A 15,275-nucleotide genomic window follows, 5' to 3' on the forward strand; every position below is an offset into this window, starting at 1 on the left:
AATTGGTCGCATCTGTTGGGACTGACTAGATTATTCAAAACCACAAGATGTTCAAGAATAATATTCCGACAACGCACTGGAAAAGCTTCAAGATTGATGGTTATCCATAGAGCAAACGAAAAATACAAACCAGCCATACAGCACTGGTTAGATATTCTCCTCTTGCACATTTTTTCTCTTTCTTTGTTTTCTTGTAAATCTATAATTAAGGACTCCTTTCACATTTTATATTATGAATATATAAATGCAGGATCCTTTCTACTGTTCCTGTTCCCACTAAAAACTTGAAAAGCAATTTTTTCTTTTCTACTTGGACCAGAAAAGGGAGTGCTTCATAAGTTCTAAAATTCTAGGACCACTACTGAACATTTGTGACGGCCTTTTCAGTTCTCAGGGTGACTGGTTATCACTTCAGTTTATTGCTTGTTCTGGATTTACAACATATATTACAGATCACCATATACCACACAGGCACTAGCTACTATGTTAACATCACAGTACAGTATGAATCAACAAAAAATTGATTAGTATATCCATCCAAAGAATTAATTGCAAATAAATAAGGTAGAAACAAAAGTGAAACCTCATGATCCATGAAGATTTTGAATTTCAACTTTCAAAGTTTGGAGCTCACGCTCAACAGATGACAATTCACCCTGAACGCCCTGCAACCAATCTACTTTTTGCTGACATGCTTCCTGGTACGGTTTGCTGATAACCTCAACAAAGCGGACTAGGTTATTAGCACTCTGTGAGATATCCTTTTGGATAGCTTCATCAACTTTCCGAGACAGTTCATCAGCAGCCTTGTTAACCTTTTGTATTGCCTGCTTCCGTCGACCAGGGAAACTTGATAAAACAAAAAATCTGAAAAGGATAATCAGTCCTTGGATCAATATCGATATGGTTACACATCACTCTTCCCATTTCATTGTCAATGAACATTAAAGAATAAATTCCAAACATCAATCAAGAATTACCCGCCAGCTGAGCAAAGTGCAAGAGCAAGAAGATCTTCAAGCGTAGTTGACAAAACAGATGTCAAAAGAGAAGCTGACAATCCAGCAACGCCTAGCGCTCCAAATGTTCCAAAAGCCTTCACGTGCAATAGCTAAGCTCAGAAATAAACATAATAATAACGAACAACAAATGGATAACAAAGTGACCTGAAGTCTTGCCATGCACTCAAATATAGACAAAGCTTATGAGTTGGTGGGTATCCAGTGAAACCTAACTTTTAAAAACCTGAATGCTGAACATATTCTTACGTATATTCTTTTTCAGATTTGTTGCAGAAAATAAGCATGATTGTACAATAGTTGATGTTTTTCATTCTTGGAACGTCTTTTAGAGTTCTTCACATCTGTTTATGACAGCTCACTCAGAAAACTTTCTTATTCCATGTGAAAATTAAGCACAAAGGGACACTTTGCCATCTCTTCTTGATGATCCCTAAATTTATAATCTCCATAATACGTGCACATAGTCAAAATAGGACATAGTTTAGAATGGGGTGAATAGGAAGTAGCTTTTCATCAAATAGATATAATCATATAGTTCCTAGCAAAAAAAAAAGATATAATCATTAGTTCGGATTAGTTAAGAGCAAAGTACATTATGCTCTCAAACTATTACTTCGCAGGTGCAACCACTCTGGTAAGTGGTGGTAACACGACTCATGATTTTTTCCATTTTCCATGTGCAGATAATCTTTAAAGGGATGTTTGATCTTCAAAAAAGTTCAAACATAATTAATTCATTGTCCAAGCTGCATCAGCATTAAGTTTTTTTGGTTTTACATGCATGTTACAAGAAACTGCAGAGTTCAGTATTTCACTAGGGCTTTCCAGTGGTTTGGCATGTTTTCTTAGCATTTGCAATTTAGTATCTATGCTGAAACTTCAGTGTTTGTTCCCCATAAGTCTCAGAAGTGTGCTGCACTTCTTGTAATTAGAGCCAAACAATAGGGGAGCCAAAGCATATATTTGAAACATATAAATTGGCATAAGGCGAACAAGTCCATAATAGGCATACCACTTCTCGGATTTCTTCTTCAAAAACCTTAGCAGTAGAACTGGCGTTGAAGCCATCCAGTGCTTTTACAGTGAGTTTCTCCCCTTCATTAATAAGTCCATTTGGATCTAGCAGGACCCTTTCTTCCTGAGCAACCAGTGCAGCCCATCTTTCGTGGAAACATTCCAAATACAAATTTGCTTCACGCGTATTGCTAGAACTTAGCCATGTTGAATATTCACCTAGTATATTCTAACAAAAGAAAAGGACTTTTGATGATAACATGAATATATAAGCACAACAACACAAATAATTCAAATATGAAGTGAATTTCAGATAACTAACAATTATGTGGTATAAATGCAAAATTACCCCCTATTAGGACCGATTTTGGAGAACTTCACATGTTTTGCCCAAATTATCACAAAACTACACTTTTTAGCTAAAGCTGTTAGCTTGGACATCGATTGTCATCCTTCTTAATATATTGATACGCAGATCTCCTGCGTGTTCGAAATAAAAATGATAAATGAGCTCTACTGGAGTACCAGCCTTACATTAGGTCCATGATGTCAATTAACACCCAAACTAACGCCGTTATTGAAAAAGTGTACCTTGTGATAATATAAACCATAAAAGCATAGGGCCGCACCCGGCTTCACCCTATAGGACCGCACCGTAACCTGGGCCGATCACGACCCACTGGGTTAGCGACCACTGCAACTACAGGTGACACATGCCGGCGCCCTGCCACTATTTTTTGGGTTGCCAGCGAGGGTTTTTTTTTTTGCTGCCACCAGGATTTGAACCCTGGTTGGTGTCTTCCTCAACTGGGAAGCTTACCACTACACTACAGGAGTGTTGGCGAAAAATACATTAACATCTACAATACCAAATAAATGCACTAACAAAGACATTTCGTGGTGGATTTAACAAGACTGATTTAATGCTGTAGATGTTGGTGCATTTTTTCTATAAAATTCATCAAAGTTAGAGAAGTTTGACTTAGGGCAAAACTAAAACAACCTACATTTTGGAAGAAGGGAGTAGTATACAGACTGCCTGGACAATGATACTCTTAGAACATTTGATGTTTCTGGAGGCAACCAGCAAATTGCAGAATTGGTCAAACAAGTCAGCGCACAAATGTCTAGTTTTACAAGGTTTGATATTAATGCAGAAGTTTAAAGTGCCCCCCCCCCCTTCTCTACACCAGCCAGTTTTGCCCTGTTGATATATTTATGGATAGTGCCAGTACAAGTTCCATAGGTTCATGCATCTTTCTGCAGTCCTAAAACATTCACTGCAAATCACGAAGTTGGTGAAGGGGTTGCTCTGCTGAGCATCCCGCTTAGCCCCGCCCCCAAAGGAGCAGAAGGTTTGACGTAGAGAACAGTTTGTCAGCAACAGTCATGCTGCACTAGTTGCCAGTGTATGGTTACTGTTACTGTTATGTGATAGTCAAAATTATTGGGGGGGGGGGGATGTGCAGGGAGTAAATTATCATTATCAGTGTACTCAGATTATGCATTCAAGCATGAATCATATGTTTGCAAGTATATGTTGATAAGAATATGACAAGACTATGAGTCAGTATAATATTAAACATACCACGGCATCATCAAATGCTGGAGTCAGAATATCATTCTGAACAAATGACGTAGCTCTGGGGGAACTGCCTGTTTTTCCTTTAATCGTGTACGTAAAAATAAGGTCAATGTTTGACAACTGAAGGATAGATTCCATGAGTGTTACTGCTCGACCTTTTGCTCTCTCAATCTGCACGAGAAAAAAAGAAAATATAAGCATGTTATCAATATCCAGGAATAAATAAATATTAAGCATATTGCACTCAAAGGTCTGACCAAATATCAACTCTAGGCTAGCAGTAGATAAATTTACGATAAGTTAAAGTATATTTAACCTCATGTGAACTAAGGAGGATGAAACTTGTTAGGAATGAGATGGAGAAAATGACTGAGTTATCCTTTTAAATGCACCTGAAATCGGACAGTGGGGGTACTAACTGTGTTCATTATAAAAGGAAAAACACACCTGCAACCCTTTAAATTGTCCTGCCATGTCATCTAGATCCCGACACATTTAAGATTTAGATCTGGGTCCCTAAACTTAAACTTGTTAAGCATGGCACTTGAACCACCAAATCAGCACGAATGAACAGGTACATGATGATTTCAGAATGCGTGCACACACGTGGCACTGTTCAGGTTGCCCTCGTGGCACTGTGTAAAGACGAGCCTTTTGTTTGGTTATCTCTAATCAATGACATGCACCTCTCCTGTGTGTTTGAGGAAAAAAAGGATCTATATTTGCATTTTTAGAGTTCAAGGACCTGGATGATATTGCAGTAAAAGTCAAGGACCCTAGTGCATTTAACTCTACTTATGAATGATGTTTAGGCAAGGAAATACAAGTACAGACTACAGAGCAGGAAAATCATCATTAGGTTTCATTTGGCCAATATTTTTGCAGCGAAGGCAGGAGGAAACATGCCTTATATTTCTGCAAATGAGGGAGTATATCAAACTGTAACTTAACTAAGATACAAAATAACTAGTAATCTTTGAAACACTTACAAGAGATGAAATCTGCTTCTGCCAAGAATTGCTATCAGCCTCAAGCTTAGCAGCATAATTATTTGCACCAGAAACTAGATCCTTGATGGATGTTAAGTCATCAACAGCTTTTTCATATTCTAGTTTCACAAGTCTTTGACATGACATTAGCAAACGATCAGCAATGCCTATTGGTGTTTCAAGTTTCAACCGGACCCTTTCCTTTCCATTTTCTGTTGAACTATCTAAGAAGCTCAGTAAGTAATCCTCAAGTTCACAGAACTTGCTGCTTCTCCATATAGGATCACTAAACATAGCTTCCATCAAATGCTTTCCACCACTGTTGTTGGAATATGAAAGCTTGGCTTCCAGAGCGAAGCGTGAAGATACAGGGAACAGTGTTACATCCTCTGTGTTAAGCAATTTCTTCGCATTTTCCTTGACAAAAGCAGTAGCTTCTTCAAGCTACAAATATCAGATCAAGAAGCAAAACAATAAATTAGAAACAAGAAAACAACCAATAAGCACGAAATTATCTTGCTGAGATTTTGAATGGTACAGAAATGGTATCATATCATACCTCATTGTTGTTCCGATAGAGGTCCAATTTGTTTAGAACAAATACAACTTTCTTTTTCCACTGCTGAATATACTGAAGAAACCCAACCTAAAAGTTACGAGAAACCTCGTTTAGCCCTATTAGAAAACAGGAAAAACAATACACCCTCCAAAGATAAATCAAAAGTCTTCAAAACTCTAGACTCTAAAGGCTTGACATAAAATATTCTATTCAGCAAGGAATCCATGCCAAAGAGGCCTTTTATTCATTTATTTAATAGTTATACCAAAATCCACTCCTAAACTGCCCTTCAGACTGGCCCTGACTGGAAATCCAAAATTTTGAAATGTTCTTGCTTATCCATTGAAGTTCAAATTCAACAATGTCATGCATATCACAATCGTAACAACCCACTCTTTAGATGGAATCAATGCTGTATCATTTGTCTTTCATGTGCTGATAAAAACCACAATATTAAATGGGTTATCATTTGGCATAATAAGATTAAATAAAGGCTTACCTCACTTTCAGTTAATGGTCTATCCGAAGATAGTACAAAGAGTATTAAATCAGCTCGTGGCACATATTCTTCAGTAAGTCGTTGTTGCCTCTGAAGAATAACATTGGTCCCAGGTGTATCGACTAGATTCATCTGTTAATTAGTAAATATGAAGCATCTTATGAGAAGCAACATGAAGTGAACCAAGAAAATGCACTGCTGAGTTGCCCTGTTACTGAGGCAATAATGATTGCAACTACAGAAAGTAAAAGAAATAAGGTGGAACAAGACTATCAATAATTGCATGGCACCTTCATTTACATAAAATAAATGCTGACTAATAGGCTAATAGCCAAGCAGTCAGGAAGCAAACGGACAGTACATAAAATGCTTTCATTGAATCAGTACAAATTTGAGTTCTATTCAGAAAGCAGACTTCAAATGGGTGAAAACAGAAATTATACCCATCTAGGTAGTATATTTAATTCAATGCAATTAAGTGAAGGAAAAAAAGGCATTCATTCCCGAGGAAAGGAAGGAAAATCAACATGATATGAAGTAATGAAACTGAGGTAAGGCATTCATTATTCAATATGTTAAGTTCAACATATGGAATAGCTCATTTAACTTAACGCATTGAACAATGAAACTGAATACACACATCCCTGAGGTAAGGAAGGAATATCAACATGACAGTCACTAACATTTAATACTTATTGAATAAATGAAACTGAATGCATACATCTCTTAGATTAGGAAAGAATATCAACATGAAAGTCACCAATAATTCAATACTTACTTCCTTTAAAATAGGAACAGATAAATAGCACATGAATTGACCATCTGGGTGCCTCTCACATCTTTCAAAGCTTTCAGAATCAATCTCAGAATATGATAGTAGCATGATTTCATTTGTCGTAGGTACAACTCCTTCCTGAAGATACTGCCTTCCAAGTAGAGCATTTATAAAAGTAGATTTTCCTGAGTTAAATTCACCCTGAGACAAATCGCAGGAGGATCCATTCAGAATGAGTTCTAAAAGGATTATTGAACAAACAAAATGAGTTGCGGAATGCGGAAAATATATAACATAATGGAGAACAAGCAGTCAAATTATTTCCAGGTGACTACGAAAATACTCTAGCTATCAGGTTCGTAACAAATAATTATGTGAGGAAAATGAATATGACCAAATATTTGTACAACTGTAGAACAGAAACCGTGCTCCTACTACAGGTTAGCTTACAATTTCATAGGGACCAAAGCCATAGTTTAACTTGAAAATTAACTAGCATTATGTTTGTTTATGCATATACAGAACCATTCAACATGTGGACACATATGCAGATAATATTTAAACTAAATGACGTGCAGAAGCATATTTTCTAGTAAAAGGTTAGAGTACAACAATACCAGAAATGAAGTTTCTCCACTCATAGAAAGGTGAATAGGAAAATAATAATTCAAATCATGTTTCATGAAAAAATGAACCAGAAAGAAGCACTAAATTCTACATATTAATTGGTAGTTCATAACATGTACAATACTGAAAACACATATTTATAGACTTAACAGATACATATAGGTCCACAAAAATAAAAAAGATATGCACAATGCAACATTCATAACATATTGGTACACCTTGTAAGAGAGAAAAATTAATATTAAGAGTGCTGATTGCATTCAAGGGAGATGCAACAATATATTCATATGGCTGTACTATAGCACCATTCCATGATTTATGTAAATAACACAAGAATCATGTTTAATACATCAATTGAGTCGGTGGCAGTATATATGCAGGTTAGCTAATATAAGGCATGTAATAGATGCTGTCAAAATCAATACTTAATTAAACCCAAAATTACCACAATAACCAACAAAAATGGCTCACTCAGGCGAGAAGCAGCATCAACTAGAAGGTCAACTTCCTCCATCTGCAACCAAATATCAGCAATTACATTCAAGTCAAAGATATGGTAGAGGTGTTGATATGAAGTACAGTTGAATTCATTACAGGGAATCTTCAACTACCAAATGTGTAACATTAGATGATCACCATTGGTGCTGCCTTGCGGATAACAGCAACAGCTTCACTTAGAATAGGCTTCTCCCTCTCTATCAACTGCAGCACTTTTTCATCCAATTTTGTAAATCCAGCAACTTTGGTCTTCTCACGAGTTAGGACTGTTGCATTATTTGCATTTTCCAATGTGCTAGCAGAAGAGTTACTGGCTTGTGGGACTTCCTCAATGTCATCCACTTTTGAGAAATCCCTTTCTATAAGATCATCAGTGAGGTGTTGGATACCAGCCAAGGATGTAACAACTCCAGATACACCAGATTGGATCAACCTGGACGTGATGTCAGAATAAGTTGATCCACTGTGCACATTTAACGTGAAGAAAATCGGAATCTTCACCTGTTGACCAACACCACCATTCATAACATCAGCAAAATCATCATTGCCAGTATTTACAATCAGAAAATCAGCCCCTTCAGAACTTGAAGCGCTTATTGCAGAGTTTGCTGAGCGTATCGCTCTAGCGACGATAGGGAGATATATGGAGTCAGCATTTGATTTCATCATCATACTCCTTGCAACAATAGCAGGAATACCTGCATCAAAATAAACAAAGGACCATGTTAAGAATACATAATCTACTCTCGATGTTATAAAATGTAGGACCAATCTTGTCCTGAGTCGAACTTTCGTAACGTTGAACAATTTTATGGAAAAATATATTTATATCTACAACACCAAATAAATACACTTTCAAGATATATTTCATAGTGGTTTTAACTAGACTAATTTGATGGTGTAGATGTTGGTACATATTTCTACAAACTTAGTCAAAGTTAGAAAAGTTGACTTCAGATAAAACTAAAACGTCTTGCATTTTGGAAGGTAGTGAGAATAGCAAGTTAGCATGATTTCCTAATAAACTAGAAAGTGAAGCATATATTACGAGTCTACCACAGAGAACATATCTGATTTAATACTTGTAGAAAGGACGAAAGGAACTCTACCAAAGTTGGTAGCTGGTACAGCACACTACAGAAGTGATAGCCTGATAGGTGCCCAGGACCGATCAGCAATGAAGCATAAACCCGGTTGTGGCCAAATGTAAGTAAGTTCGAGGACAGTATACTCCGCATTCTCAGTAACCGCAACCTACCCAAACAAGCCAATACAAACCGGAAGCTGAGGAGAATTTCAGTCACCAACCGTCGTCCGCGAGCACGACGCCGCTGGCCCCGACCGCTGAGGCGACGTCGACGCGCTCCGCGATCAGCAGGTACGCGCGGTCCCCGACGGCGGCCCTGAGCGCGACCGCGGCCTCGTACGCGCGCCCGCCGCCCTCCTCCCCGGCCTCGAGCACGACGATCCCCACGCCCCGGGCCACGGCGGCGGCCACCTCATCCCCGGACCGCAGCGCCTCCTCGGCGCCGACGCGGAGGACGAGCGCGGGCACCTGGATCTCCGGCCGCTTGAAGCCGCCCGGGAACAGCGTCCGCGGCGGCTCCTTCGCGGCGCCCCCGCCTCCGCCAGTGCCGCTGGAGATGCCACCGCCTCCAGCGGCGACGGCGCTGGCGCGGACCGCGCGGCGGCGGGAGAGGAGGAGGGAGCGGAAGGGGGCGGCTGGGCGCGGGAGGAGGAGGCGGGTGGCGGTGGAAGCGGCGGACATGGAGAGCGAGAAGCGAGGCAGCGCGCTCGAGTGTGGACAGGGGAGCGGCGGGGAGCGAGGCGAGGTGGTGGGGGTGGGAAGTGGGAGGCGGTGGAGCCGTGGAGGCTCGCGGATTTGGTTGGATAGGGCGCGGAGCACCGCCGTGATGGGATTCGCTGTGTGCGGGCGATTTCGTCCAGCTCGGATCGGCCGTTTAATCCGGAACTAGCGTTTCTATTCGGAGTAGTTGGAGAAAACAGTCACCATGTGGCCACTTTACTGATCATCCAGCTAATTCATATTAGCTGGCTAGTTAAAATTAGTTTGGTTAGAGCACCTCCCTCATATTACTAATCTCTCATAATCTATATATTTTCTCTCTCCATCACTAATATTATTTTTTATATTTTTGGTAGCCAATGCTATAGCAGATTACTCAATGAATAGGATGGAGGCAGAAATCCCCTACATATTTTGATGATCACCAAAAATATTTTGGTATTAGCGTTGGAATTGGCAATCTACTGAAGCACTATCCATTACGAAAAGGATAAGTTTTTAGCATTAGAAAGATGAGTAATCTGCCGTAGATGCTTTATAATCAGCTAATTGGATTAAAATAAAGATTTTTAATTGGATATTAGATCTTCTAACTAAAATTAAACTATTAGCTACCTTCTGATTAGGATTCAAGCATACGCTTACCCTCCAACTATGTTTTGATTCATCTTCTCCATTTGAAAAATTCAAACACAACTCATTTATTGCTGGAACCTAGTACGGTGGTGAGTAGCACCACGTAGGGACGGAAGGTGACGCTGGCCCTGAATATTTTTGTTGCGGTGCAGCCAAATAAATTTGACCTTAGTCTGAACCTTACCAAAAAGCTTAAGATGGTAATTGTTCACGGTTAGTATAAGTCATCATAAAAAAACTAAAATATACCAGTAAAAGATAACGAATAACAATGTAAAAATGTCAAATCATTCAAATGGAAAGTTGTCCATTGACATGTAGCAAATCCGATGTGAAGTAATAAATAGAATGCATGGTAGATCAATTTCAGTTCCTTATGGTAAAGGGCTTTTTCTTTCACCATTTAACCTTAGGTATAGTTTAGAAATTTACCTTGGTCAAAACTCAAAAGTGACAACAAGCCAAGCAAACTATTCTCGCACGTGCATAGCAGGTGAGCACAAGAACACTCTTGGGTTGGGTCTTAGGCTAATTACAACGGGGTTTCATAAATACTACATCAGCTCGAGGGATGAATGAAACACTATACCTCAATGGAGAGTTTCATTTCACAGTTTCCAAAGCTAACCAGAATAATTAAATACTAGTTGATCTAGTGTGGCATGTATATTTATAACCAGTGTGTTGTCGGTCAAAACCCACCGGCGAGCAGCGACAGGCAACACGAGGAGCCGGAAGGCTCCCGGGACTGCTGGTGGGCCTCGGTCCCTCGGTCAACGGCCCGAGATCCAGCACACGTCCTGGCTTCCGGATTGCTAGGCGTGCCACCTGACCTTGTACCTGATCAGGAACGTGTTATGCGTTAGTTTCCTGCATATACAGACACGTATAAACATTAGTCCGAGCCGTGATCGGCTCATCGGATGATTCCCGGTATCGGCTGTAAAGAGCCGATTGTGTTCAGTACCGGATCGGATCTATAAATATAGCAAATATATCCAGTGGCAATATGAATCTTGCTTCATAAGCATCGAGTTAATCCAATCTACGACTGTTAAAGCTCTCACAACATAATCGAAACATCCTGCACATAATCGAGCCTAACAGATATGGAAGGTGACAAAACAACAACCTAAGCAGAGGTTTAAAAACCAACTAAAAGCCGATTCCCGGAACAATCCCTTCTTACGCTATTATAAAGTACCCAGGACACTGTCGGAACATTCAATCCGTTTACAGGGCCTAATCATGCAGATATTGAACTAAATCCTCGATTGACGAAGACTAACCAAAATAGATTGGATCTATTAAACAGAAATGAAACAAGGCACTGCTCTTATACCCTAAGTTGGGTACAGGGGCAATCAGACGTTTACAAGCAACAAGCAAAGCACGATTAGCATATAGAAGAGCCGATGCTTACGCTATAAACGCTAAGGTAACTAGTGTCACTTGCCATCAACAACGCTTCAGAACGAGGAACACGAAAAGTTAATAAGTAAGAACGATGCTACCCCGATCACGCAGAACGTGATCGGGGCCGCACGGCGCTTACCCGAGAAACCCTAGAACAGGGGTGGCGATGCGCCGAGAGTTGTTGGTGAATGATTCTATCTCCTTATTATTTACCCAAGGTACATATTAATAGTCCGTAGACTTGCCTCTGCTAACCAATCCTAACTAAACATGACACAAATCTTAACTATCTCTATCTAAACTGTTTAAACATACATGCCTATCTAGATACACGGCCAACCTTGGCCCCAAACACCTGCATAGGGTCCGATTCGCAAGCCCATTATGACTATCCTTCAAGCCCATCTTGCTCCACGGCCCACCTTTCTGGCCCGCCTAAATTATGGCGATAACACATGCCCCCTAGTTTCGGCAATAATTATTCCGAAACCATTTCCCTTTTAATCGCCTCGTCTCTTCGACTTCCGAAATCCATACAGGCGTGCCTCTTCAACTTCCAGGGGATGTGACTGCTCTACATCAGGCTCCTTGGAAACCGTTGTGGTGCCGATTCACTTTCCACTTCGTCTTTATAAATCTACCCCAGTAACTTTCTCTTAATCGTCTTCTCTCTTCAGCCATTAGCAACCACACCTAACCCGATTTTTCTTCCTCTCGTAATGGCCTCTTCTTCTTCATCTGCCTCTTCCGTCATATCCTTTGAATCTGAATCCTCCCTAGAGCCTACTCCAGAATATGATCCTATAGCCGCCTACGAAATACTTGCCCCCCTGCATTGGGATGCAGGGGAATGGGACTTCCGATCTTGGTCAGAGGACGACGAGTCCCTGACCGACGGTGAAGATCTCTTGCTACTCCTTGGTGAAGAGCTGGAGGAAGATGATGAAGACGACGCATCCTGGGAAGAAGACCTCTCCTCCTCTTCAGAAGAAGAAGCCGATTCCTCCTCAACCGAGGAAGATTCGGTGATAGGAAACTTCCTCCTTAGCGGATCATCAGAAGATGCCGCTGAAGACGATAAAGAAACCGAAGAAGACGGCAGCTTCACCAGCAGCAGCAGCGGAGATGATGATAGCGACGATAACAGCAGCGGCGACGATAACGACGTTAGCACGGCTCCACCAACCAAGCGCCGCAAGACCTCCGCTGTCTACTGGTGGTAGGCTGTAGCACCAAGCCGATAGATCGGGTATAGGAGCAATCGGCTCCTCTTTTGTACTTACTCCCTTATCGTAAATAAGATCTTCTTTTCCAACCGCGATTTCTTTAAAAGCCGATCTGTTAAAAGCCGATGGCAACGCATCGGTCCCTTCCCTCAAAATATGCCGATCCGGATTCGAACCGGTTCTTCAATTCATTTCATTTTCCGTCAGAATCCAAATCCTTCTCCAAAATAGATCACTGAAGATTCCCCAAATCCAAGCTATTTTTCAAAACCTGTTTGCTCATAAACCCTAGCCACAAAATCCACACCTGAACCTCAGAACACGCACTCAATCTTGCGCCGCCAACCCTAGATCTATTCCCCAAGTCCTCGACCTTCATCAAGGTTTCCGATGGCGGAGTCTTCGAACCCCAATGTGAATGTCTTTGGTTTGAAGGTAAAACTTTAATCTTTGTTAATTTAATGCAGTAATCACGAGATTCCCTGCGCTATTAAATGACCTTTCTTCGATTATTTTGGCTTTCGTGGATTTCTTCAGGCTTCCGATATCCTCTTGCCGCATCCTTCTTCCACCAATTCTTTCTGTCTTGGGTCTCGTTCTTACGAGAGGCCTGTAGATCTAATTTCTTACGAGGCTAATCGAATCCCATTCGTGAGCCAAAACATAGATCTAGACTCCTGGTCCGACAGCCTTCGTGCCTGGCCGAACCCTCCCGAGGGCGGGGTAACTTGGTATAACAGAGTGGCGAACACCTACTAGCCTACATGGGAATCCATAGGGATAGCCGATGCTCTGTCTCTATCTCTCTCCCCTCTCGAAAAGGATGAGAACCTTCTAAAGACCATCGGCTACTTTTGGTCCGATGCCTTGAACTATTTTCTCTTTGGACATAGTCCGATGACTCCAACCCTTCTGGACGTAATGATGATCACTGGTCTGGACATATCATCAACCTGTCTCTTTGCTTATAGACTATCTAAAATTCCTTTCAAATTGTCTTCCAAAGCAGAGTGCACGAACTGGGGCGTATATCTGAATCAACACCTGAAATCCAAAGGCCCTGTGACAGAGCAGGAACACACAGCCTTCTTGAATCTTTGGCTAGAACACTTTCTCTTCTGTGGTCCTTCCCTTGCTCCAACCAAGAATTATCTTCCTCTGGTGTATGAGCTGGCCAAAGATCATACTATTGGTCTTGGTAAATTATTCCTTGGAGAAATCTACAGATACCTTCATCTGATGTCCTTGAGCCTTCTTTCCGAAAAAAACTTAGGACTGGTGGTCCCTGGTGGTTCATCCAGTTGTGGGCTCACCTTTACTTTCAAGATTTCATCCCGAACTTCCCCCTTTTGGCCAACAATTCTTTTCCGGACCAAAGTGGGAGGCAGATCCGATGCACCAGCTTTGGCCAGGCCTTGTACAGTCTCCCTGGCGGCAAGTTGAATCCTTCAGATGCTTCACAATGGTTTAGGATCTTCTACAAGGGCCTGGACAACCCAATCTTCCTCCCTTATGCTGAGTCTGAAATTTTTAAGAGCCTGACCACGTTTCGGTTGGCTGACTTCGCTGATGATGTCGACACCTGGCGCCTGTATTCTATCATGATTCACCCTTGCCTCCTCCCAGTCGGAATGAGCTCTTCCAACCGGATCATCAAACCTGGATACGAGTTTTATCAGCCGGTTGTAGCAGCCCGGCAATTTGGTCTCGGGCAAGTTCCTCCACACTTTCTCCTTCATCATTTGACATCAAACAGGGTAGACCTACCTGACGCCGTCACCACCCAAAGATGCTACAGCCTGTTTTCAGATTTTTTCATCCCAATTCCTGTTGACCTCGAATTCATTTCTTCAGCTGTCTGCTTCGAGGACAGGTGATCGATGATGGAAGACCCATGTCTTCCGGAGAGCCCTAGGGCCGATGCCGCAGTAGATTCATGCTGAGTATGAAGTCCCTGAAGAAGAGGTATTAGCATCCGCTCATCATTCCTCCTTTTGACTTCGCTGAATCCCTTTTCTGATTCCATTCGCTCTTCTTGCAGCAGGAAGATAGTCCGGAGCTCAATATGATGATGGATCTAACTTCCAGTTCTCGCCAGTTGCCCCTGTGGTTCTGTTTGGCAAAAACGCACCTCCCCCTTCAAAAAGCATCATACAGATCCAGCCCAGCACCGCAAAGTTGACCCCCAAGCAGAAACGGTCTTCTGACGTTGTTGCCCCCCGTGCCCACACTAAGGCGAAGAAGATGCTTGTGCGGAAAATCTGGAAGGCAACTAGGCCATCTTCTGCCAGTCAAGAAGCTCCGGTTGCTGGCCCGGTTTGGATCACTCCTTTCGTAGTTGACCTTCTGCATATGTACATTTTATCTTGATTACGCTCCACTTTCTTGCAGTCCATCGTTGTGGACATTTCCAGCGGGGAAGAACCCACATGCCAAAAAGACTCAGCTCCAGAAGCTCCAGAAGATTTTCTGGTGCCGGTCAGTGCTCTGGGTTCCCTTCGGTATCGTGAACCAAAAGCTCTGGAAGGACCTACGGTGCTGGTTGATGCTTCGGTCGCCCCTCAAGGTCTGCAGGAGCCAGTTGTTGCTGCGTCGGTCGTTAGTTCCTCTCTAGAGAGGCCA

General features: G+C 41.7%; 1 protein-coding gene across 2 annotated transcripts; it reads right to left on the reverse strand.

The window, feature by feature from the left end:
• Positions 1 to 396: 396 nt before the first annotated feature.
• On the reverse strand, positions 397 to 9,490 carry LOC112884815 (probable transmembrane GTPase FZO-like, chloroplastic). Of its 2 annotated transcripts, XM_025950401.1 has the most exons (11): positions 8,877 to 9,490; positions 7,707 to 8,266; positions 7,516 to 7,584; positions 6,447 to 6,644; positions 5,669 to 5,800; positions 5,170 to 5,256; positions 4,611 to 5,054; positions 3,625 to 3,792; positions 2,035 to 2,265; positions 981 to 1,096; positions 397 to 867 (listed from the first exon to the last, which is right to left on the reverse strand). In XM_025950401.1, exons 1-11 carry the CDS (start codon positions 9,334 to 9,336, stop codon positions 585 to 587), a joined length of 2,748 nt encoding a protein of 915 aa, XP_025806186.1. In that variant the 5' UTR covers positions 9,337 to 9,490; the 3' UTR covers positions 397 to 584. The 2 variants fall into 2 exon arrangements, with proteins under 2 accessions (XP_025806186.1, XP_025806185.1); XM_025950400.1 differs by lacking the exons at positions 397 to 867; positions 981 to 1,096 and adding an exon at positions 1,119 to 1,560 and having other exon boundaries at positions 8,877 to 9,465.
• Positions 9,491 to 15,275: the final 5,785 nt, after the last annotated feature.

This window comes from Panicum hallii, chromosome 3 (genome assembly GCF_002211085.1).
Source record: "Panicum hallii strain FIL2 chromosome 3, PHallii_v3.1, whole genome shotgun sequence".
NCBI classification, from domain to species: Eukaryota; Viridiplantae; Streptophyta; class Magnoliopsida; order Poales; family Poaceae; genus Panicum; species Panicum hallii.

Bases quoted from the DNA above. Each gene is read 5' to 3' on its own strand.
- LOC112884815 (XM_025950401.1), bottom strand. From the start codon at position 9,336: ATGTCCGCCGCTTCCACCGCCACCCGCCTCCTCCTCCCGCGCCCAGCC. The intron at 6,645-7,515 runs GTAATTTTGGGT...GATTTGTCTCAG, and splicing joins CATTTTTGTTGGTTATTGTG to GGTGAATTTAACTCAGGAAA. The intron at 5,801-6,446 runs GTAAGTATTGAA...ACTAATTAACAG, and splicing joins CTGTTCCTATTTTAAAGGAA to ATGAATCTAGTCGATACACC.